The sequence below is a fragment of the Carettochelys insculpta genome, chromosome 22 (genome assembly GCF_033958435.1).
Source record: "Carettochelys insculpta isolate YL-2023 chromosome 22, ASM3395843v1, whole genome shotgun sequence".
Classification (NCBI taxonomy): Eukaryota; Metazoa; Chordata; order Testudines; family Carettochelyidae; genus Carettochelys; species Carettochelys insculpta.
In genome coordinates this window covers 15,286,901-15,309,225 of record NC_134158.1, presented here as the reverse complement: position 1 = coordinate 15,309,225, position 22,325 = coordinate 15,286,901, and the positions used below count along the sequence as shown (strand labels likewise).

Here is a 22,325-nt window from a genome sequence, read left to right as displayed (position 1 = left end):
AGCTGGAGGAGGGGGCTCTGGTGGGGCTGGGGCTGGGGGTTGGAAGTGAGAGGCACTGGCAGGGCTGGGGCGGGGGAAGCCCAGGGCTGGCAGGTGTTGTGGGTCTGGAGTAAGGGGCTCTGGTGGTGTCTGTGGGGGAGCCCAGGGCTGGCAGAGGCTGTGGGTGGGGAGTGGGGCACTGGCTAGCAGAGCAAAGACGAAACAATTGTCAGTTTCATGCCTTCCCTGCCTGAGGGTCCCCTCTAGTCCATACTCCTGACCTGCAGCCCCCCCCTGGCCCTGCTGCTAGCCCAGCTCCAGGCTCTCCCATCCTCCCCCTGCAGCTCTGGGAGCGGGGTGGGTGAGTGAACCCACAGCGCCAGGGTGGGAGGGCAGGGACCCTGGGAACAGGAAAGGTCCTTTGTAAACAGGGCTGGAGGCACAGGCTGGAAGGCCCAAGGACCCCCGCCTGCTCCCCCAGTCCTGGGAGGGAGCCAGCCACAGTGTTAACCCCTGCTGTGCCAGAGCCCGCTGGGCAGGCTCCCAGACTCGGGTTCTGCTGGATTGGGGCTGGGAACTCTCCCCCTGCCCCCCAGCTCCTGGGTGCTGGTCTGGGGAGTAGAGGGGCATCGCCCTGCTGGGAATATGGGCTTGGAGGTTTTTGTGTCACACCCCCACACACACACACTCCCCCAGGCTGGTCTGTAACAGCTTCCCCCCCCCGCACACAAATGGACCCGCCCCATGGTGTGGTGTGCACAGGCCCAACCATGACTCATACAATTTCTGCTCTGCCCTGGCAATGCCTTGCCCGCATCTCAGAGACCCTCCTCCTGTGGACTGGGGGGGAGGGGTGTCTCAGACTATAGGGCTGGGGGGGGCAGATTTGTGAGGGAGGCACCTGGAGCTCTGTCTGAGGCCCAGCAAACTCATTTCATACAAAAAGCCAAGGGGAGCTGAGAATGGGGACCAGCCAGGAGCCACTTGCTGTCAGTGCTGCCTTGTGGCTGGCTGAGAAATGGGGCCAGACCCCTGTGAGCCTCACCCCAGCATCCTGCTGTCCCAGCCCTGAGTGCTAGGCTGGTGGAGCCAGGCTGGGGAGAGGTGTCGAGGGGGTCCATACAAATTGTGTTCGGTGGTGTGGGATTGTCACTGGGGTGTTGGCCAGATTCCCCATGTGCTTGGCCGAGCAGTGCCTGGGGCCTGATGGGCATGGGCGGGGGGGGGGGAACATCTGAACAGATGCTCTACATGGGGGGGGAGTCTGGTGAAGGGGGGGTGCCCATATCTCCCCACATGACTGCACCCCCAATTACCTCCTGCCAGGTAGCACCCGTAGGGCAGGCTGCTGTGTGCAGGGGAAGGTGCAGTTAGACTGATGGGGGGGTGAAGGGCAATGGGGGAGAGGGCTGATATTGGGGCAGTGTTTGGGGGCAGAGGCAGCTGTACAGGACAGGAGGGGTGAGAGGGGTGCTGGGGGGAAGCCATACTCCAGAGTGCTGCCCCTCCACATGCTTCCTCTACCCCCGCCAACCTGATAAGCCGGGCGGGAGCCCAGCTTGGGCCAGCAGCTGGAACAATGCGCTGCCCCGGCAGGCCCAGGCTGATAAGCGCCGGCTGTTTACACTCTGGGCACCGAGATGGCCAAGATTGGGTGGGTGGCTCCCTCCTGCCCACGTCACCCGGCCCGGCATGGCACAGGGCTCCGATGCCCCAGACCAGCCCTAAGGGGGTGCTGGGCACGGAGCATGGGGAGCTAGGGGCTCTGTGGAGGATGGCCAGGTAACCAGCGCTCCCCTACTCCAGAAATGCTACATCCCTGCAGTCCCCTATACACAGCCCCCACGCCCTGCCCCAGAGGGGGCTGCAGTGGCTGAGCTACTCAGCGCCAAAGCAGGAACAATTATAGATAACACACCCCCTACGCAGGGACAGAGCTCCACCTTGCCGGGCACCCAGGCGCTCTCTTACGTGATTGTGCTCAGTGGGGGGGCGAGGGAACAGGAGGGGGGTGTCTTGTGCCCTCTCTCTGCAGCGGCATCATTTAGGCTGTAGTCCATGGGGTGAGAGAGTTGCAGCCAGGGGCTGGAGGCAGGGCTGGAAGCCAGGATGTTTGTATTGAGGGGAGTCAGGTGAGGGAGGGTGGAGTTTAAAGGTGACTCCCCCATTATCTGCAGTGCGGGGGATATGATACACAATATAGGACTGTCCAGAAGCAGGAGCTGCTAGGGCTTTGCCAGGAAATTCAGGCTGGAGGCAGAACCTGGGTCTGATTGCAGCTGGATCGAACTCAGGATGGAGACAGAACCCAAACTGGATCATAGCAAAGGCCTGGCCAGGACTCAGGACGCAGCCAGAACCCAGACTGGCTAACAGTGGTGGCCCCGAATGGACTCCGGATGTAGTCAGAACCTGGCCTGGATTGCAGTGTGGGCCCGGAGCGGCGTCAGGATGCAGCCAGAACCCAGATTGGATCGCAGCACTGGCCCGGATCGGACTCACACCATCACCTTCTGCGGCTGGTCCCCCACGAGCAGGGTGAAACTGCCCTGTCTCCAGCGCCTCACCTTGCGGCTCAGGCAGCTCCCAGCCAGGCCCAGCACCCCAGTGCTGAGCAGGGCCATCCCCAGTGCCCACAGCACCGAGCCATGGGCATCCTGTGCATAGGCCAGGGCTGTCATCACTGCCCCAATCAGCACCGCTACCAGGCTAAAGGGCAGGACGCAGCGGTAGCAGGAGCCCTCCACACCTCCCGTGGTCGTGCTCACCAGGTGGGGGTCCAGGCGTGGCTGGAGCTGCACCTCTTCCGTGGCCATGTGCACTGTGACACAGTCGGATGGCTCCAGCGGGGCAGACATGGCAGGCGGCGAGGGCTGGGAGCTCTTGTCGGGGCACAGAGGCGAGTCTTTGGGGGAGGGAATACTCAGATTAGGCCTAGGATTATGGGACCACAGCTTCCTGCCCAAAGACCCTCCAATGCCCTTGCCCTCCCATGAGGTGCAAAAAGGGGGCCTGTGCCTTTAAATAAAAATTTGGTCAGAAGACCCTACAAAGACACACACGCCCCCCCCCCCCCCAAAGGAAAAGCATAATGCAGCCCTGCAACCTAACACAAAAGGGAGCCTGTCCCTTTAAATCTGGAATCCACCCACAAGACCCAAATATTCCCCCTGCACAGGGTGATGTGAACTCCCCCCACCACCAGTTGCCCCCAGTGGGCTGGGGGAGGGGAGCAGAGAAGAACCCTGGGCAGGTTACCCCAGCCACACCCCAATTCACACCCCCACCCCGGGCCCAGTGGCTGCAGATCTGTGGGGTGGGCAGAAGGCCCTAACCGAGCACCCAGCCCCACAGCAGGACAGCGCGGCTGCCATGTGGTGGGCACCAGCCACTTTTAGGGGGTGATGGCAGGGGCTGTGCCCAGCAGGCTCTTGGAGCTCCCAGGGATGCACTGGGGGTGGGGGGCAGAGCTAGGAGCTGGTGCGTGGTTGCCCAGGATGGGGAGCCCTGCGGACATGCTGTGCCAGACCAGCTGAGCTGGTGGGAGCAGCTGGACAGAGGTGCTGAGCGTGCCAGATGGGAGGCAGGTGCACCAGGATGTGGGGCATGAGCCAGGTGCCAGGCAGCCCCCCACCTTGTCTTATAACCCTCCAGCATCCCCCCCTGCCCCCGAACCCTGCCAGGCTGGGCTGGGGACCAGGGTCGTGCACCCTGTGCCTGCTCACCTCTCAGCAGGGCTGCGGCCTTGGCGTCTTCCACCTTCTCTCCGGCCTCCCTCTCCCACCTGCTGCCTCCTGCCCTGGCCCAGCCTGGTGTTCTCGTGGGCCCAGGCTCCATCTCCGCCGTAGCTGCCTGGCTGGAGCTCTGGAACTTTGTTTCCTCCCTATAGTAGAGCCCCCGTCCTAGTCCCCGGCCCCCACTTGGCAAGCGGCGGCTCCACTCGGCAGATGAAATGATAAGGAGCCAATTAGCCAGTTCCTCTGCTGGGCGGTCAGTGCCGTGTGGGAACTGGGTTGCACACATTCAGCTACACCCCCCCCCCACACCCCGCCTGCCACCACTGACTCACACACAGAGCCAGCACACAACATATACCCATACACACAACTACTCAATAACACAACCAGCCAGCCTCACAACCAGAGTTCCTTCTCATTGTGTCCATCCAAGTGTGGAATGCATTTTGTTACCTGCACGGAGCCGGGTGTGGAGGTGCACCACCAGAAGACACCCCTGGTGCAGGCTGCGGCGGGGGGGGATCTGTACTAATCAGCTGAGCAGCACCTCAGGCTCTCTTGGGTGGCTGCCCACGTGCTCAGCTCACAGGGAACACTGCAAGTGACCTGCCCCATCAGCCATGCAAGCACTCCTCCACAAAGTCTATACACATCTAGTGTCTCCTGCCACACCGAACGCACAGGCATCTGTCACTACACACACATGCACACACACACACACGCACAGAGCAGCAGGGGCAGAACAGAGTGGCATGCACACACATGCGCGCGCGCGCACGCACAGAGCAGGGCATCACCCCTCTCTCAGGGGCACAACAGAGTAGCATACACACATTGCACTGGCTCACAAATAGACAAACTGTGACAGCAGAATGCACAACTTGCCCACACACCTGCAGCTGGCCCCCCCACATCACCACACCCTTGTGGCCCATATGCACACACCAGAGCGGTGCACAGCTGGTGTGGGAAAGAGGGGCTGCCCCACTGCCTCATGGGAGTTGTATCGTTTCATGGCCCCCAACGTCGCCATTCCTGCTGGACTCCATCTCCCATGAAGCATCGTGGTTGCCTCTGGGGCTAAGGTGCTGCAGTGCCTCATGGGAGTTGTAGTAGTTCAGTGCACCTGAGATCCCTATTTTCCTTTTAAGGGTTGCCTTCCAGTGGACTCCATTTCCCATGATGCACATTGGCCTGCTCCCTGGCTTATCTGCTGCAGTGCCTCATGGGAGTTGCAGTTCTGTGCCCCAATGTCCTTATTCTCAACCTACTCCCCACATGTCCTGCTCCCTCAGCTGGACTCCATCTCCCACAAGGCACCATCTCCATCTCTTTTACCAGGCTGGTGGATTTTTATCATCTGGCATCTTCATTGCAGGACTAGACATCATTCTAGCTCAGTCGTCAGATATGGGCTGGAGGCTGGCCTCACTGTGTGGAAAGCTCTGGCCTGGGTTAGAGGAAGACGGAAACAGCTTGATTGGGTCTGCCCTGAGGCCTGTCGACCATAAGTAGGAAAAGGAAAGAAGGACAATCCAGGGAACTATAGACCTGTCAGCCTTACCTCAATCTGATTAGCTTCTATGACGAGGTAACAAGCTCTGTGGACATGGGGCAAGTCAGTGGATGTGATATACCTTGACTTCAGCAAAGCTTTTGATACGGTCTCCCACAACACTCTTGTCCATAAGTTAAGGAAATATGGATTGGATCCTTGGACTATAAGATGGATAGAAAGCTGGCTTGATGGTCGGCCCAACGGGTAGTGGTCAATGGCTCAATATCTGGATGGCGGTCTGGTTCAAGCGGAGTGGGGACGGTGTTATTCAACATCTTTATTAATGACCTGGATGAGGGACTGGATTGCACCCTCAGCAAGTTTGCGGATGACACAAAACTGGGGGGGGGGGTAGATTCGTTGGAGGGTAGAGAGAGAATCCAGAGTGACCTGGATAAATTGGAGGACTGGGCCAAAAGCAATCTGATGCGGTTCAACAAGGAGAAGTGTAGAGTCCTGCACCTGAGGCGGAAGAATACCAAACATTGTTACAGGCTGGGGACCGACTGGCTCAGCAGCAGTACGATGGAAAGGGACCTAGGGGTTATGGTGGATGAAAGGCTGGATATGAGTAAACAGTGTGCCCTTGTAGCCAAGAAGGCTAACGGCATACTAGCGTGCATTCGGAGGAGCATGTTGAGCAGAGCTAGAGAAGTAATTATGTCTCTTCATTCGGCACTGGTGAGGCCACATCTGGAATATTGTGTCCAGTTTTGGGCCCCCCCCAATATAAAAAGGATGTGGATTTGCTGGAGCAGGTTCAGCGAAGGGCAACAAAAATGATTAAGGGTCTGGCGCACAAGACCTATGCGGAGAGGCTGAGGGATTTGGGCTTGTTTAGTTTACAGAAGAGCAGACTTAGAGGTGATTTAATAGCAGCCTTCAACTTCCTGAAGGGCAGCTCTAAGGAGGAGGGTGAGAAACTGTTCTCAGTGGTGTCAGATGGCAGAACAAGGAGCAATGGGCTGAAGTGGCAGAGGGGGAGGTGTAGGCTGGATATTAGGAAAAACTACTTCCCCAGGCAGGTGGTGAAGCATTGGAATGCGTTGCCTAGCGAGGTGGTGGATTCTCCATCCCTGGAGGTTTTTAAGTCCCGGCTGGACAAGGTCCTGGCTGGGATGGCTTAGTTGGGGTTGATCCTGCTTGAAGCAGGGGGCTGGACTAGGTGACCTCCTGAGGTCCCTTCCAGCCCTGTGATTCTGTGAATCCTGGCACCAGCCCTGAGCAGCCTTGGATGTGTTGGAGGATTGTAGGAACCCTGCAGAAGGAGACCTGTTGGGTGGGGGGATGATTAGAGAATGGGATGGACTGGGATGAAGGACACCTGAGTTCCCTGTCTCTGAGGGACATGGTGTCTAGTGGTTAGAGCACCAGTGGGCTGGCAGCCAGGACTCCTGGGTTCCTTCCCTGTCTCTGTGAGAGGCCTAGGGTTTAGTGCATGGAGCTGGGGGGTACCAGGACTCCTGGGTCCCCTTCCCAGCTGAGGGGTCACAAGCTGCAGCACTTTACAGCAGTCTTGGTCACTGGCTCATCCCTCAGCACCGTGGTCCCAGCCAGGCACGTAGCGCCTGCGGGGGGAGAAAAGGGCCCTGAGAGCTCCCTGGCTGCTTGGGGCACGTCCACCCACAGCAAACAGGGGGCAGGGGGTCCTTCCAACCCGCCTTGGTGCCCGCTGCCACCCCCCTGGGCCCTTCACCGCCTGTCCCGCACCGATGGGCTGTGACACTAATGCTGCTTGGCTGAGAGCTGACGCACCAAAGCCGATTGGGCAGATGGCACCAGGCACAGCGTGGGCCATAATTAGCAGAGACCCGCTGGAATTAGCCCCATGAAACAGCTCTGCCAGGAGAGTGGGGGCTAGTGGTTAGCACGGGGGGGGAAGGGGGGGCTGACGGCCAGGACTCCTGGGTTCTGGCTGTGGCTGAGGGAGAGGAGGTCCAGTTGGTAGAGCAGGGGGGCTGTCACACAGGCTACCTGGGCTCTACCCTTGGCTTCGGAGGGGAGTGGCGTGCAGTGGTTAGAGCCGCAGCCGGTCCAGAGTCATTGCTTTCTTCAAGCCAGTCATTCTGGTTCCCTCCGACTCTGGTTTCCTTCCTGCAGAGGATGGGCACCTGAGTGCCCTATGCCGGCTCCCAGCCCACCCCCCAGCTCTAACCAGTAGCTCCCACTCCCCTCCTCCAGCTGGGGAGAGACCCCAGGAGTCCCGGCTCCCAGGCCTGTGCATTCCAGGCTGTACAGTCCAGTGGGCTGGGGAAAGAACCGGCTCAGCTCCACCGGGCAGCACAGGGCTGCGATCCAGCTCCCCTTCCTTCTGCGCAGTGACTGGCTCTGGACTCTAGGGCTTCACCCCGCCACTCTGTCCCCCCCGTCCTGCCTGGGTGCCCCCGATTCCCAGGCGCCTCTCACTGGGGTAGGCGGGGGCACCAGGCCCCATCTCCCTGTGTGGGTCTGGGAGCGGCCCTGCCGAGTGGGGACACGCAACCCAGCTGGGTCCCAGCTCCAGGTGGCAGGCCAGGGATCCCATCCCAGAGCTCGGAGCAACCCCCACCCTGCCAGCTCTAACCACTAGCCCCCACTCCCCTCCCAGGCCCGCAGGGAAGGGGCCCTGAGTCCCATGGAGGGTACCCTCCCTGCGCAACTCTCCGTGGAGAAAGGCTGGGAATGAGCCCACAGTGCCACAGGGGCTGGGTGGGTGCAGGGGGATAGACAGACAGGGGCTGGCTCAGGAGGGGGGGTGCATGGAGGAGTGCAGGGGGGCTGGAGGGGCACAGGGGAGCTGGGCAGACAGTCAGGCTCAGGCGGTGGGTGGCTGGAGTGGTGCAGGGGACTGGACAGATGGGCTGGCTCGGGGGGGTACATTGAGGGGCGCAGGGGGCTGGGGAGGTGCAGGGGTGGTGTGGGGGGCTGGATGGGCACAGGGGGATGGGGTGGTGCAGGGGGGCTGGGCAGACAGGGCCTGGCTCCAGGGGAGTACATTGAGGTGGGCAGGGGGCTGGGGCGGTGCAGAGGGGCTGGGTGGGCGCAGGGGGCTGGGGCAGTGCAGGGCCATTGGGGGGGGGCTGGGCAGACAAGGCCTGGCTCCGGGGGTTTCATGAGGGGTGCAGGGGGGGCTGGGTGGGCACAGGGGGCTGGGGCAGTGCAAGGCCGTTGCGGGGGGGGGGGCTGGGCAGACAGGGCCTGGCTCGGGCGAGCTGCCAATCTCCCCCTCCCGGCGCTAAGCAGCTTGTGATCCCCCTGGTGGGGGGGCGCAGTGGAGCCGCGCTACCGAAATAGCCCCCCCGCCCCCCCGGCGCGCATATAAGGCGGGCGGCGGCGGGCGCGGGAGCCGTGAGATCCGGCGGGCGGGCGGCCATGGGGAACAGCCGGAGCGGGGCGCTGTCCAAGGAGATCCTGGAGGACCTGAAGCTGAACACGCGCTACTCGGAGGACGAGCTGTGCCAGTGGTACGAGAGCTTCCGCCGCCAGTGCCCCGACGGGCGCATCAGCCGCGCCGAGTTCGAGAAGATCTACGGCAACTTCTTCCCCAACTCCGACCCGCAGGTCTACGCCCGCCACGTCTTCCGCAGCTTCGACACCAACAACGACGGCACCTTGGACTTCCGGGAGTACATCATCGCCCTGCACCTCACCTCCTCCGGCAAGCCCGGCCTCAAGCTCGAGTGGGCCTTCTCCCTCTTCGACGTGGACCGCAACGGCGAGATCAGCAAGGCCGAGGTGCTGGAGATCATCTCGGTGAGTGGCGCGCCTGGGGGGTGCTGCGAGCTTCCCCACGGCAGTGCCCAGAGGATGCTGGAGCTTCCCCCCCCAGCACTGCCCCCAGGGCTGTTGCAAGCTTCCTTGCAGCAGTGCCCAGAGGAGGGTTGCGAGCTTCCCCATGGCAGTGCCCGGAGGAGGGGCCAGGTTCTGGCTGCAGTGCCCTGGTGCAGGGAGGGGACAACGCTGCTGGGGGGTAAACAGGGGGGTTCTTGTCTTTCATAGCAGTGGCCTGGTGGGGTTTTTAAGGTGTGTTGCGAGCTTCCCCATGGCAGTGCCCTGAGGAGAGGGTAGGTCCTTGCTGCAGTGCCCGGGAGGGGGACAGGGGTGAACGGGGAGGGCTCTTGTCTTTCGCAGCAGTGGCCTGGTGGGGTTTTTAAGGTGTGCTGTGAGCTGCCCCCAGCAGTGCCCTGAGGAGCCCTGTCGTGGGAGGTGCCAGTCCCCCCGCGAATGACACCAGCTCCGGCTGGGGGATGGGGCGACTGGCCAACCCCAGCCTCTGGACAGCTCCATCACAGCCTGTCTCTGGCTCCCTGATGTAGCCTCTCCCCGCTGCCCAGAGCCCCCAGCACATGCCCCGGCGGGGGGGCTCCAGAGCTGCCTGAGCCCCAGGGCAGGTGGCCGGATCAGGCCTGGCAGCAGGACACCGGATTAGCCCCGATCAAAGTCTGTGTCGCTCCCAAATGGCATTAGCTACCCCCCCACCCCCGCAATCCTGTTAGGCTAATTTGGCCAGGCCGAGTCCCCCCTGAGCCAAGCATGAAAGGCCCCCACCCCCTCGGGTAATTTCATCGCTGTGGCCTCAGCTGGCCTCAGGGGATCTGCCCTCCCTTCCCCACAGAAAATAACAGGCCCTAAGCTGGATTTGCCGCTGCAAAGAGGAGGAGGAGGAAGGCTGGGGCAGGGGGGCAGTGGCTTTGAGATGACAGAGGTCGCGCTAAATTCCCGGAGGGGGCCAAAGCCGGTGCGGGGGCTGAGCCCCTTGGGGCAGTTGGTGGCACAAAAAAACTGCTTCCAGCCTCCCCCCCACAGCTGGGGAGAGAAGCCAGGCGTCCTGGCTGCCAGCTCCCACCACCCCTCCTCCAGCAGGGGAGAGAACCCAGGTGTTCTGGCTCCCAGCCATCCAGCTCCCCTTCAGCCAGCCTGCCCAAAGCTGCTGACAGAGCCCCTGTTGGGATCTAGGGCTCGCTCGCCCCCTGGTGGCCACCCCCCAGCTTAGCTGCTCAGCCCTCTGGCTCCCGGGCTGCAGATGGGGCTGACCTCTGCGACAGGCTGGTGCCAGCCTCCCTGGGGACAGGAGCAGCTGGTGTCAGCCGCAGAAGAAGCACCCAGCGCTGCTTGTCCCAGAGGCCGCAGCCGGAGATGTTTGGCTTCCAACTAAAGGATGACGCCAGGGAGGGGACGAGGCCCCGGCAGAGTTAACCCCCCTGGGGGGCTATTTGCACCCACTCCTGGCAACGCTCCTGCTACATTTGTCCACCCAGGCGCGGAATAATGTTGTGCGCACCAAGGTGTAGCAAGATGTGCACCACTGCAGAAACACCCCAGCTGGCTGGGGACTCCCTGCTCGTCAGCTGGGCAGCCCCGACCCTCTCCCGGATGCCCCCCCCGCCAGTGCCCAGCTCACAGGGAGCACAGGCCCTGAGCAAACAGGCAGCCACCTTCTGGAAATCGACTGCCATTCGCTCCCCTCCCCCAGCCAGGGAGAGACCCCAGGAGTCCTGGCTCCCAGCTCCCCCTACCCCCACCCCCACTAGACATCACGCCCCTCCCCCAGCTCAGGAGAGACCCCAGGATTCCTGGCTCCCAGACCAGTTCTTTCCCCCACATGTGAAAACGCATCATGGCGCCAATGCCCTGCAGCCCCGTTTTTAATTCTGCCATTTTGTGGGGAGAGAAGGTAAGTTTGGTCACTTTCCAAATCGGAAAACGACGTCCCACGGGAGGGGATCTCATTCCACCCCCCCACCAGCCCAGCACGTTTCCTGAACTCCCAACAATCCCTGTGTCTGTCTGTCTGTCTGGCCCCGGCGACCGCTGAGTCCCTCAGAGCTGGGCACATGGTGCTGAAATCACCATTCAGCCGGCAGTGGTGTCCTGAGCTGAGGTGCTGTCCCACCCACTCAGCACTGGCCCACTTTTACCCTGGCCGTTCGTAGGCCGCGAGGCCCTGGCGATGCCCAGTTGGCTGGTTCCCGGTCAGGTGCCGGAGTCAGGCAGCTGGAGGCTTCCCTCGGGGGCTTGCTCGGGTGAGGAAAACCAGCCTCTAAGGCTGCGGGTCGGATACGGGCCCCAGGCTCTGCTCTGGGGGGTTCAGAGCTGCTACGTGCTTAGGGCTCGGTTCAGGTTTCCCGCAGAGCTGGTGCAGACTCGCCAAGGGCCGGCCGCGCAGGGATTCCAAAGGGGCTTTCGCGTTCAGAATGAGGCTGCGTGTCGAAGACAGACCAAAAAAATCATTTTTTTAATCCATCCTGGTCCAGGGCACCGGGGGGGGGGGGGGGGGGGCAGCGGCCCACCTGCAAAGTCAGGTGTATTCAGAACAAATGCTGGTGTCCGATCCCCCACCCCGCTGAGCCCAAGTTACCTGGGTACCCTCCAGCCAGCCACCCCTTCACTGAGCCCTCCGCCAACCCCTCCCGCCATTTACCCCAGTCCCGCCAGCCTTCCACTCCCCTGCCAGCCCCAGGCCTGTCTACATAACCCCCCCTTGGCGGTAACCCAGTTCCCAGGCAGACGGCCCCCCCAGCCCCTTCCCAGGCACAGCAGTTCCCAGCGGCTGGGTTAAGCCGTTCTCCACTCCAGCCCTGGGACCCTTTAATCATTTTTATCATCTCTGGGTTCTGCCTGCAGAGCCCGACTCAGGGCTCAGCCCAGATTAATCTCCCAACCCGGGGTGGGGGTGGAGATCTTAATACCCCCCACCCGGCACTCAGCATGTCAGGGGACAGAGCAGGCAGCAGGCGAGACATGCAGGGTATGGGGCACACAGCCTAGCCGTGGGGGCACAGTGGGTACAGCAGGGGGCTGGGAGCCAGGGCTCCTGCGTGGGCATCCTGGCAGCAGGGGAGGGGAGTGGGGGCTGCTGGGTAGAGCAGGGGAGGGGGTGCGAGGGGGCCAGCCCCACCTGGTTTATTGCTCTCTGCCCAGCTGCATTTAGGTGGATAGGGAGGCACAGCCCAGCCCGAGTAGCTCTTGGAGAGGGCCTGAAATGGCATTTCCCCCAGACCCCACCTAGGAGAGGCAGGAGAGGCAATAAACCAGCTTCCTGCACCTGCTGGCTCGAAGGGTGCAGAGGGTGGGGTGCATGTGTGCCCCCAGGCTGGGTGTGCAGAGCAACAGATGCAGTGGGGACTGGGTATGTGGGATCCCTCACAAAGATGCAGTTGGCTCTGGGGTGTGTGCATGGGGGGAGCCAGGTATAGAGCTCCTTGCCCAGCAGGGAGATGCGGCCAGCTCTGGGGTGTGCGCATGGGTGGAAGCTGGGTATACAGCACTCCTTGCCCCGCAGGGAGATGGGGCCAGCTCTGGGTGCATGCAGCTCTCTGGTGAATGTTGTCTCTCTGCCCACAGGCAATCTTTAAGATGATCCCCCAGGAAGAGCAAAAGCTGCTCCCCGAGGATGAAAACACCCCCCAAAAACGAACCGACAAGCTCTGGGCCTATTTCAAAAAGGGGGACAATGGTAAGGGAGCCACCCACCTTCCCCCCACCGCCGGCCCAGCCCCACTGCAGCCAGGCTAGAGCTGCGCTGATCAGAGGGTCCTACCCACAGAGCTGCATCAGTGACAGCCCCTCCTACGGCCCTAGAGCCCCTTTAACCCAGGGGCAGAGCTCATCCTAGAGATCCTGGGGCCCCATTCCCCACCCACAAACCAGCCAGGGCCTGGAACCAGATGGGAGCTAGCGCCCCAGAGGGGCCAGGCCCCAACCCCATTCCCTGTCCCCAGAGCCATCCAGGCCCTGCACCCTGGGTAGGTGGGAGCCGGCACCCCCTGGAGGGGATGGGCCCTGTACAGCAGTTTAACAACCCTTCATCTCTGGCTCCCTCCATTCTCTGCCCCCGTTTCCTTCCCCTTGCAGACAAGCTGGCCGAGGGGGAGTTCATCACAGAGGTGATGAAGAACGAAGCCATCATGAGGCTGATCCAATACGAACCCAAGAAATAGGGCGCCTGGGCCCCGGCCGGGAGGGGGAGAAGCAGGAGTGCAGGTGCAGGCTGGGCCGGTGCAGGCACAGGAGGGCGAGCGACAGCCACGGAAGGAGCGAAGAGTCCGTGTGCGAGGCACCCACCCCCTCTCCATGTGAACGTGCCAGGGCCGTCTTCGCCCCTCCTCCCCAGTAACCCCAGCCCTGGCTTCAGTAGCTTCCAAACAGGTTGTGGTTGTGGAGGGGGCTCCAAGGGCCTGGGGCGGGGGGAGGAGCAGGGAGAGATGGGGAGAGGAAGTGGGGAGGCGGGAAGGACAAAAGGAAGGAGATAAAAATGGAGCAACAAGATCAGACGCAGAATCACCGAGATCGGAGCCCTGTCAGGCCGGGCACAGCCCAGACACAGAGTCACCAAGATCCAGCCCTGTTCGGCTGGCACTGCCCAGACCCAGTCACTGAGATTGGGGCCCCGTCGGGGCAGGTGCTGCCCCATGAGAGAGGCAGGATTCAAACCCAGACCTCTGGTCTCATCCAATGTCCCAGCTGTGGTGTCTCAGCTGGTGCAAACCAACAGCTCATCCTGCAAGGCCCCGAAAGGTGCTCTGAGATTCTCCAGTCACTCCTCGCCCTGTGCCCCAGCCAGCTGTGGAGAGGCAACCATTTGTCCACTCCACCAAAGCCTGTTTGGAAACACCCCCCTCCCGCCCCGTGGGGGCCCTGCACTGCACCTCCCATCTCCTGTCTGCCGGAGCCAGCGGGACCCCCACCGGATCCTGTGTGGGGCCAGGGGTGGGAGGGGATTTGTCTGACATTTGTGTACCAGTGTCTGGTTTTCAATAAAGACCATTGTATGTAAACCATTCACCCAACCCCCGGAGTCCTTCCAGGGCTGAGGGGTGCGCCCGAGCGGGATGGGAATCAAACTGGCCACCTCAAGGTTCGCAGGCACCAGCCCCAGCAAGAGCTGAAGGGCAGTAGGGACCCAGCCTGTCCGCCAGGGTGCTGCTGAGCGCCCTGAAAGCAGCAAGATAGCTGTGGGGCAGGTGGCAAACTAGGAGCCCTTCATCCCTGGTGCTAGCGCCCCCCCAGCCCCAGCCCACACTCTAACCACTAGCCACCACTGCCCTCTGAGAGCCAGGAAGAGATGCCAGCGTTCCTGGCTCCCAGTCCCACTTTAACCACTAGCCACCACTGCCTTGGGTTGGTTCCCTGGCTTGGAGGAGTCCTGTCCTAGCTCCCAGCCCCACTCCCTATAACCCCAGGCAGACGTGCCTCCCGCCCTGGCTGTTCCTTGACGCACCGACAGGCATTACAAGGATAATCCCCTTGTCCCTGGCCTGTTGGCAGAACAGGGCTGTTATATAACAGCCATCCCCACCCAGCCCATCTCATTGGGGTGAGGGATCAGCTCTGAGCCAGGCGCCTAAAGCCTGGTGTAAATATGGCCCTAAGCAGCTTGGCCTAATCAGCCAGCACCTGGGGCCAGATGGCAGCAGCAGTGCCAGCCAGGGGAACACTCCCCCACCCCCAGCTGTCAGTGTCCCTCACTCCTGCCCCCGAGCCCAGCCCAGCCAAAGCCCCTCAGCTTCCCCCCCGTTCTCCCCCATGGAAGAAGCTGGTCTGGCAGGGCCTGTGCCAAGTGGCCAGCAGGAGGTGGGGTCCAGGGGCCCCACCTGGGTCCCTGCCGCCAGGGCCCGCCCTTCCCCCAATAGCAGCCCAAGGCTCTCTGCAATACCCTGTTGCCCACCAGGGCCACCCTTCCCCCACCACTGGCAAGGCCAGGAGGGAAGGAGGGGCTGGGTCCCACTGCTGGGAAGTGGGCCCAGCCAACCCCTTTCTACAGGCAGGGGTGGGGAACAGTTGGGGGAACCACACAAAGCCCACAAACCCCACCACCCCTCAGGGTTGTGGAACCAGTGGAGACACCTCACTCCCCCTCACACTCCTGCCCCATGGTGCAGGGGATCAAGATTCAGGGCTTCCCCCCAGGCCCTGTGAACTCTTCCGGGGGCCTGTAGCTAATAGATTTGTGTGGGCCCCAACCCCTACGCTCCAGAGTGGGGCCAAAAATGAGGGAGGGACATGAAGGAGCAGGGTGGGGGGGCAGGTTTGGGAGGGGGGTTTGTGAAGGACAGGCAGGGCAGTTCCTACCTGCGCAGCTCCCTGCAGGCACATGTGGCTCCACGGTCCCCCCACCACCCCCTTGGCCTGCAATTCCGGAGAGGTTCCCTGCCCTGCCACAGGCCAAGATGCTGGACCTGACTCCTGGGGTCTCTCCCTGGCTCTGCAAGTCGTGGGGGTGGGGTGGGGTGGGAGGTGCCCTAGAACCCAGCTCCACACTAGCTCACACAGTGGCCAGAACGGTGTTCTTCCTCAGTTTCCCTGAGAGGCAATGGGCCACCTCCCTCCACAAACACTGTGCAGCCCCAGAGTGCTGCCAGCCTGCCCCGCGCACACGCACAGACACACAGAGGCTGTGCCAGGCGGGACCCTTTATTAGGGCGCTCTCGCCCTTCACGCTGTCTTGGGAGCCCGGGTCCTCTTCTTCTTCACCACCACCGGCTTCTGGCTCCGCAGGATGGCGCTGGCACGGCGCAGAGCAGCCTGCCGACAGGGAGAGCATAAGGCCCTGGTGCAGCCCCAATGAGTGGGGTGCGCCAGCCAGAGCTGGGGGTGGGGAGGCGCCTCAACGCCCCACCCACAGTCAACGGGGGTGGGGGGAGAGGCAGAAGGAGTAAGGTTGGTGAGCCGAACACTGATCTGCAGCCCACATCCAGAAATCTCGGGGGGAGGCTCTGACCAGGCATGGCGAGCCAAGCACCCACCTCCACAGATCCCCACCCCGGTGCACTGACTAGGCATGGCAAGCTGAGCAACTATAACAAGGATGCTATGGTTAGGGGTGGTGAGAGGATTGCTGATCCATGCCCCTACTCCAGCCTGATCACATTGTCAAACAGGCAGAGGGAGCTGAGCCCTCATAACAATGGCCTGGATCAATCCAATCTTTTAAAAGGAGGTCCCCCCATACCCCCCCTCAACCAAAGAGCCAGACGAGACCCTTTCTGCCCCAAGGGACGCTCCGTGGGCTTCTGCACTCAAGACAAAGCTCTCTGGGGCGTTGGAGACCCGACCCAGTACTCACCATGCGCAGATCCTTGCGGTAGTTGTTCTTGCGGATGATGTGACGCAGGCTGCTGAGCGTGGCCCGGGCGTTCTTGTTAATGGTCGTCTTCTCGTAGGACGTGGCTGGCTTGCGCTGACCTGCAGAGAGGGGCCGTGGCTCAGAGCTGGGGCACAGCACAGCAGCCAGGAAAGGCCATGGAGAGGGATCACAGGGAAGGGGCTGATCTAGTTAGCAGGATGGAACAGGGCACTTTTCCCCCTATAGGTACCAGCTCTAAACCAGCCCCAGGGCAGGGAGTGGCTGGCTCAGCAGAGTGGGATATCAAGTACAGGACCCATTCAGTGAAGCAGGGAGACGGGCCGCTGTAAATGCTCTTTCACGCTGCCTGAGCGCGAGTAGGGCAGGGAGAGGGAAGCAAAGTCTGGCTCCCAGACTCCTTCGCTGCAGGGGCAGGAAACCAGTCTGCAGCCACTCACCTGCCCGTTTCTTCAGCACCACCACGATGCCCTTGCCGTCCGCAGCCGGCTCCACCCCCACCGTCTTGCGATGGATCAGGCCGTTGTAGCGGAAGGAGTTCCTGGCCTTCAAGTTATTCGGCTCCTGGCAAGAGAGAAGCCCCAGGTCGGCTGGGCCAGGCCCACTCCGGTGCCTGTGTCTGGGCGTCGCCCGGTGTCAGCGACACAATGACAAACAAAAGGGGACGGGAGGGGTGTCAGGTGGTGGGGGAGGAGCGATTTGGAGGCCAGGATGGGGCGGGGGCCGGGGTCGCGGGAAGCGGGGCGTTGCCGGGAGAAGGGGCCGGGAGGGAAAGGGAGGTTACCGGGGGGAGGGGAGTCCCAAGGGGCGAGGCGTTGCCCGATGGGGGGGCCGGGCCGGGGAGGGGACGAGGGGCCAGGCCGATGGCGGGGGGCCGGGGCGGGGAGGTCACCGGGGGGAGGGGAGTCCCGGGGGGGAGGCGTTGCCCGATTGGGGGGGGCCGGGCCGATGGGGGGGCGCTGCTCACGGTGCTGTAGGTTTGCTTGTTGCGCTTGACGAGGAAGCTGGAGCAGTTGCGGACGATCATCCACTGCAGGTGGGCGGACATGGCTGCGGCTCGGGGGGTCCCACGTGGGCCGGGGCCGGAGCTCTGCGCGTTACCTGCTGTCGGGGCTGCTGCCGGAAACGGAAAGGGAGGGGCCGCTGGCCTCGGGGACAGAATATCGGGCCCGCCAGCCGCGCTCGGACATGTCCGGAAGCGCTCGGGAATCTCCGTCACCGCTCGGCTATAACCGGTACTGCTCGGGGATCTCTGGCACCATTCGGCCAGAGCGGGCACTACTCGGGGACCTCCGGCATTGTTCGGTTATAACCGGCATTGCTCGGGAATCTCCGGCACCATTCGGCCGCAACAGGCACTACTCGGGGACCTCCGGCGAGGCCACTCGGACTCCTTCGGCTATGCTCGGAGCCGGACTTCCCCCGCTCGGGTCCTTTCGTCTCCGCTCGGCTGTTTTCGGTCCTAGCCCGGCCTCCCTTTTCTCGGGGCCTGTGTGAATCTTTCCTCACCCGGCAGGCACCTCCCCCGCTCGCCACTTCCCCTCACATGGGGGGATGTGGCTTGTCCTTATATATTGTCTATTAGGTGTATTACGGTAGTTCTGGGGGCTGCATGTAGTTAATTAGGTGTACTGTGGGAGCTGCCAGCTCTGTGTCCCCATCACAGTGCACGTCGCTGTACATTAGTAATAGCCTGGAGCAGAACAACACCATGGGACGTTTTTCCATGTCCCTGAGTGATTCCTGCAGCTCAGTGATCACTGAGGGGCTGCAGGTCAGGAGTGAGGGGCACTGACAGGACTAGAGGAGCGCAGGGCTGGGACAGTACGGGCGGCAAATTGGGAGGTAGGGTCCGTAGCAGGGAGTGCAAGAAGGGAGTGCAGAGCATGGCCCAATGAACCAGGCTGAGGGGCTGGTAATTAACAAGCCCCAGGGAGCGCATTGATCAGGGCTGGCACAGAGGCTGGGATCGATGGTGTGCCGGGTTGGTTCCGGTGCTTAGTCGGCCTGGGCGACAGGCAGGCAGCATGGGACTGTGGGGGGCTCTGGTTCTGCTGGCCTTGCTAGGGGGCAGGGGATGCCCCTTTGAGCTGCAGGAAGCCATCCGGGAGCTGCAGAGCGAGAATGCCCAGCTGCTGGGCCGGGTGCAGAACCTGAGCCAGGCCCTGGGCGAGCTGCGCCTGCTCATCTGGAACCGCTCGCGGGGTGAGCTGGGGAAGGGCCCCTGGGAGCAGGGCCCTCCTGGATCGGGAGCCCCCCCCGGAACCCTTCACTGGGCAGCAGATTCCACCCCCCCCCGTCAAGAATCCCCATCCCTGAACCCTGCAATGGGGAGCAGAGCCCCTCTGTGTCCAGGGCCCACCTCCAAGGAGCCCCACCCAGGGCTCAGCTCTTTCCAAGGACCCAGAAACCCCAGGGCAGGGCCCCCCTCCGAGACTCCAGACTGTCCTAGATCAGACTCCCTCTTCTGGGACCCCCAGCAGAGCTGCCCCAGAGCACTGACCCCTCCAATGCAGATCTCCCAGAGAACAGAGCACCCCACCAGTGAGAGCAGCGCCCCCCCACCAAACCCTGGAGCTCTCTTGTGGTGGGATGCCCTGCTCTGAGATCAGCCAACAGTCCCTGTCCCCACCTCCCACCTCACCCAGGGGTCCCTGAGACTGGCATCCCCCCTTCACTCCTGTCCCACTACTCCCCCCACCTCACACTGCTCCCCCAATGGACACCAGCTGTGGGGACTGTAAGCCGGGTTTGGGGAGACATAATCGAACCCTCGATTTCTCTGCTGGGGGAGCTTTGTGGCCTGTCTGGTCTAGGATGAGGTCACCAGGGAGACCAGTGGGCTGGGGTGGGAACCAGGACTCCTGGGTTCTCTGCCCAGCCCTGGGAGAGGAGTGATGCCTAGTGGTTAGAGCTGGGTAGGGCTGGGAGCCAGGACTCCTGGGTTCTTTCCTTGGCTCTGGGAGGTGAGTGGTGGGGGAAGGGGCTGGAAGCCAGGATGCCTGGGTTCCCTCCCTGGCTGTAGGGAGGGGCAGCGGGGACAGAGGGAAGGTTACAGCTCCCTGATTCCCCTCTGTCCTCCCCCAGATTCAGGAGCCATGCCTGAGCACCTCCTCCAGGAGCAGCTGCCCTGCCGGCCGGACCTGCACCACAGCCGCAGCGCCACCCCCTGCCTCTACCCCCCGAGCCTGGGGCAGCTGGTGGCTGGCCTGACCCTGGGGGCGCTGGCCCTGCACCGCCCCCTCCCACTGCCGGCAGGGAACTGAGTCACAGCACAGCCCAGCTGCAGCCCCCCCCCCACCCCAACATAAGAACAGCCATACTGGGTCAGACCAAAGGTCCATCTAGCCCAGTATCCTGTCTGCCGACAGTAGCCAATGCCTGGTGCCCCAGAGGAGGTGAACCGAAGACAATGATCAAGCGATTTGTCTCCTGCCATCCATCTCCCGCCTTCTACAAAAGGCTCAGCACCATACCTTACCCCTTGCTAATAGCCATCTATGGACCTAACCTCCAAATATTTATCAAGCTCTTTTTTAAACTCTGTTAGAGTCCTGGCCTTCACAGCCTCCTCTGGCAAGGAGTTCCACAGGTTGACTGTGTGCTGTGTGAAGAAAAACTTTCTTTTATTAGTTTTGAACCTGCTACCCATTAATGTCATTTGGTGTCCTCTAGTTCTTATATTATGGGAACAAGTAAATAACTTTTCTGTATTCACTTGCTCCACACCATTCATGATTTTACATCCCTCTATCATATCGCCCCTCAGTTTCCTCTTTTCTAGACTGAAAAGTCCCAGTCTCTCTCGCCTCTCCTCATATGGGATTCGTTCCAAACCCTTGATCATTTTAGTTGCCCTTTTCTGAACCTTTTCTAACGCCAGTATATCTTTTTTGAGGCGAGGAGACCACATCTGCACGCAGTACTCAAGATGTGGGCCTACCATAGTTTTATATAGGGGAAGTAAGATATTCTTTGTCTTATTCTCTATCCCTTTTTAAATTATTCTGAACATCCTGTTTGCGTTACTGACTGCCGCTGCACACTGCCTGGAAGTTTTCAGAGAACTATCCACTACAATTCCAAAATCCCTTTCCTGATCTGTTGTAGCTAAATTTGCCCCCATCATATTATATGTATAGTTGGGGTTATTTTTCCCAGTGTGCATTACCTTACACTTACTCACATTAAATTTCGTTTGCCATTTTGCTGCCCAATCAAGTGTGTCTGGCCGGGGGGCTGGAATTACTTCCCCTGCGTTCCCTGCCCCATCCTGAGGCCGCTGCAGGTTCACGCCCGGCGCTTGGCATGTTCCACTCCAGCCTCCAAGGGAGACTCCCAACGCCCCCATCCTGGGGGGGGGGCAGACCCCTGCCCTGTTGGGAGGCTGAGGAGCAAAAAGTAGTGGGGGAGGGGCTGCCGCTGGGGCCCAGTTGGGGGTGGGAAATCACCCCTCCCCCTGCAGCCCCCCAGAAATAAACCGCAAGGTGGAGGAGGCTGGGCTCCTGTTTTGTGGTGCTGGGACCCCCCCGCTGCCCCCTCAACTGCAGACCCATCCCCCAGCCACATTCACCCCCCCACAGGTTCCCCTCTGCCCCCTTGTCTGGTATACACCCAGCACCCTCTTCCCTGCCAGTGCCAGGACTCCGGGGTTCCCTCCTGCCTGGCTGGGGGCAGCGATTTGGGGACCACCCCCAATTTAGTGCCTCAGTTACACCTCCCAGGGCCCCCACCCCCCGGCCCATGCTAGCCCCTCGGCCTGGTGGAGCCGGGCTATAGCCCTGCTGGCTCCTGACCAGGCAACCTGCCCCCAGGCGCTGATTCCGGGGCTGGGGGGCGGTTCTGGGGGCACAGGGCCTGGGCCTGGGAGTGAGGAGCACCGGCTGGGCTGTATCAGGACTCCCGGGGGTGGGGGTGTCCCAGCCTCTTCTCCTGTCAGCTGCAGCCAGTTGATTAGCAGCAGCTGCTAATTGCGCCAGGCAGCGGCGGGTGACCTGGGGCTGCAGCTAATGTGGGTCATTCAATGGGGCCTGATCCTGGGACCGGGCAGAGCCAGGGCGAGAACCCAGGAGCCCTGGGCCCAGCCTCCCCCACCCCGACCCCCACCCTTTCATTTCTTCCCAGGGTCCCCCCCGGCCCCGGGCTTCAGGAGAAATTTTCCAGCTGCCTCACACGTGGCGCTGACTGAAGGGGCCGGGCGGTAACCCCCAGCCGCCCGCTCTGAGCCAGCGCCCCCTAGCGGGGACAGGCCCCCGCCCCATTCCCTGCGCCCCCCGGAGTCGGGGGAAAGGCCCAGGGCCAGGCCCGCCCAGCAGATCCCCACCCCCGCGCGGCCCCGCCCTGCCCCCCGTGGCCAGTGCCTGGGACCCTGCGGCCGGCTGCGGGGAAGCCGGACAGTCCCCCTGGGGCGGGCGGGGAGCGGGGACCAGCCGGACCCGGGGCAGCCGGAGCGTGCGCACAGCTACACCCGCGAGGGGGAGCGTGGGCACCGCGGCACACCGGTGGGGGGAGGGCGGAATACCGGTGGGGGGGAACGTGGGCACCGCGGCACACCGGGGGGGAGAGCGCGGCACACCGGGGGGGGGACGTGGGCACCGCGGCACACCGGGGGGGAGAGCGCGGCACACCGGGGGGGGAGCGTGGGCACCGCGGCACACCGGGGGGGGAGAGCGCGGCACACCGGGGGGGGAACGTGGGCACCGCGGCACACCGGGGGGGAGCGCACTGACACTCGCACGTGCCATCCAGCTGTGTGCGACGGGGGCGGGGGACGGGCCCGGACGAGCTGCCCAGCTGCGGGACAGACCCGGGCCGTGGCCCCTCGCTGTGGGGGCGGCCCTGGGGTCCGGGACCTCCCGGGGGCAGCGGCCAAGGACCTGCCCCAGGCGCTGCGGCATCGCTCGCGGGGCGGGAGCTGGGTGCAGTGGGGGGTGGGCGGAGGGGTGCTCCGCGGGAGGGGGCGGGGAGGGCTGCTTAGCTCGCTGCCCCT

The 22,325-nt window shown here is 62.5% G+C and overlaps 3 protein-coding genes across 3 annotated transcripts; 1 reads left to right on the top strand and 2 right to left on the bottom strand.

Annotated features, from left to right (window-relative positions):
* Positions 1-2,129: 2,129 nt before the first annotated feature.
* On the bottom strand, positions 2,130-3,835 carry LOC142024738 (transmembrane protein 100-like). The gene is made up of 2 exons (XM_075016916.1): positions 3,705-3,835; positions 2,130-2,884 (listed from the first exon to the last, which is right to left on the bottom strand). The coding sequence occupies exons 1-2, from the start codon at positions 3,814-3,816 to the stop codon at positions 2,478-2,480; spliced, it is 519 nt and encodes a 172-aa protein (XP_074873017.1). The 5' UTR covers positions 3,817-3,835; the 3' UTR covers positions 2,130-2,477.
* Positions 3,836-8,607: 4,772 nt separating this feature from the next.
* On the top strand, positions 8,608-14,363 carry RCVRN (recoverin). The gene is made up of 3 exons (XM_075016407.1): positions 8,608-9,006; positions 12,598-12,709; positions 13,108-14,363. Exons 1-3 carry the CDS (start codon positions 8,626-8,628, stop codon positions 13,191-13,193), a joined length of 579 nt encoding a protein of 192 aa, XP_074872508.1. The 5' UTR covers positions 8,608-8,625; the 3' UTR covers positions 13,194-14,363.
* Positions 14,364-15,652: 1,289 nt separating this feature from the next.
* On the bottom strand, positions 15,653-17,470 carry RPL28 (ribosomal protein L28). Its single transcript, XM_075016342.1, has 4 exons — positions 17,304-17,470; positions 16,777-16,900; positions 16,319-16,437; positions 15,653-15,777 (listed from the first exon to the last, which is right to left on the bottom strand). The coding sequence occupies exons 1-4, from the start codon at positions 17,382-17,384 to the stop codon at positions 15,688-15,690; spliced, it is 414 nt and encodes a 137-aa protein (XP_074872443.1). The 5' UTR covers positions 17,385-17,470; the 3' UTR covers positions 15,653-15,687.
* Positions 17,471-22,325: the final 4,855 nt, after the last annotated feature.

Coding starts and splice junctions, on each gene's coding strand:
- RCVRN (XM_075016407.1), top strand. CDS start 8,626: ATGGGGAACAGCCGGAGCGGGGCGCTGTCCAAGGAGATCCTGGAGGAC. Junction 9,007..12,597: donor AGGTGCTGGAGATCATCTCG/GTGAGTGGCGCG, acceptor CTCTGCCCACAG/GCAATCTTTAAGATGATCCC. Junction 12,710..13,107: donor TTTCAAAAAGGGGGACAATG/GTAAGGGAGCCA, acceptor TTCCCCTTGCAG/ACAAGCTGGCCGAGGGGGAG.
- LOC142024738 (XM_075016916.1), bottom strand. CDS start 3,816: ATGGAGCCTGGGCCCACGAGAACACCAGGCTGGGCCAGGGCAGGAGGC. Junction 2,885..3,704: donor GGCCGCAGCCCTGCTGAGAG/GTGAGCAGGCAC, acceptor CCTCCCCCAAAG/ACTCGCCTCTGTGCCCCGAC.
- RPL28 (XM_075016342.1), bottom strand. CDS start 17,384: ATGTCCGCCCACCTGCAGTGGATGATCGTCCGCAACTGCTCCAGCTTC. Junction 16,901..17,303: donor ACAAGCAAACCTACAGCACC/GTGAGCAGCGCC, acceptor CTCTCTTGCCAG/GAGCCGAATAACTTGAAGGC. Junction 15,778..16,318: donor ACCGCAAGGATCTGCGCATG/GTGAGTACTGGG, acceptor CCCTGTCGGCAG/GCTGCTCTGCGCCGTGCCAG.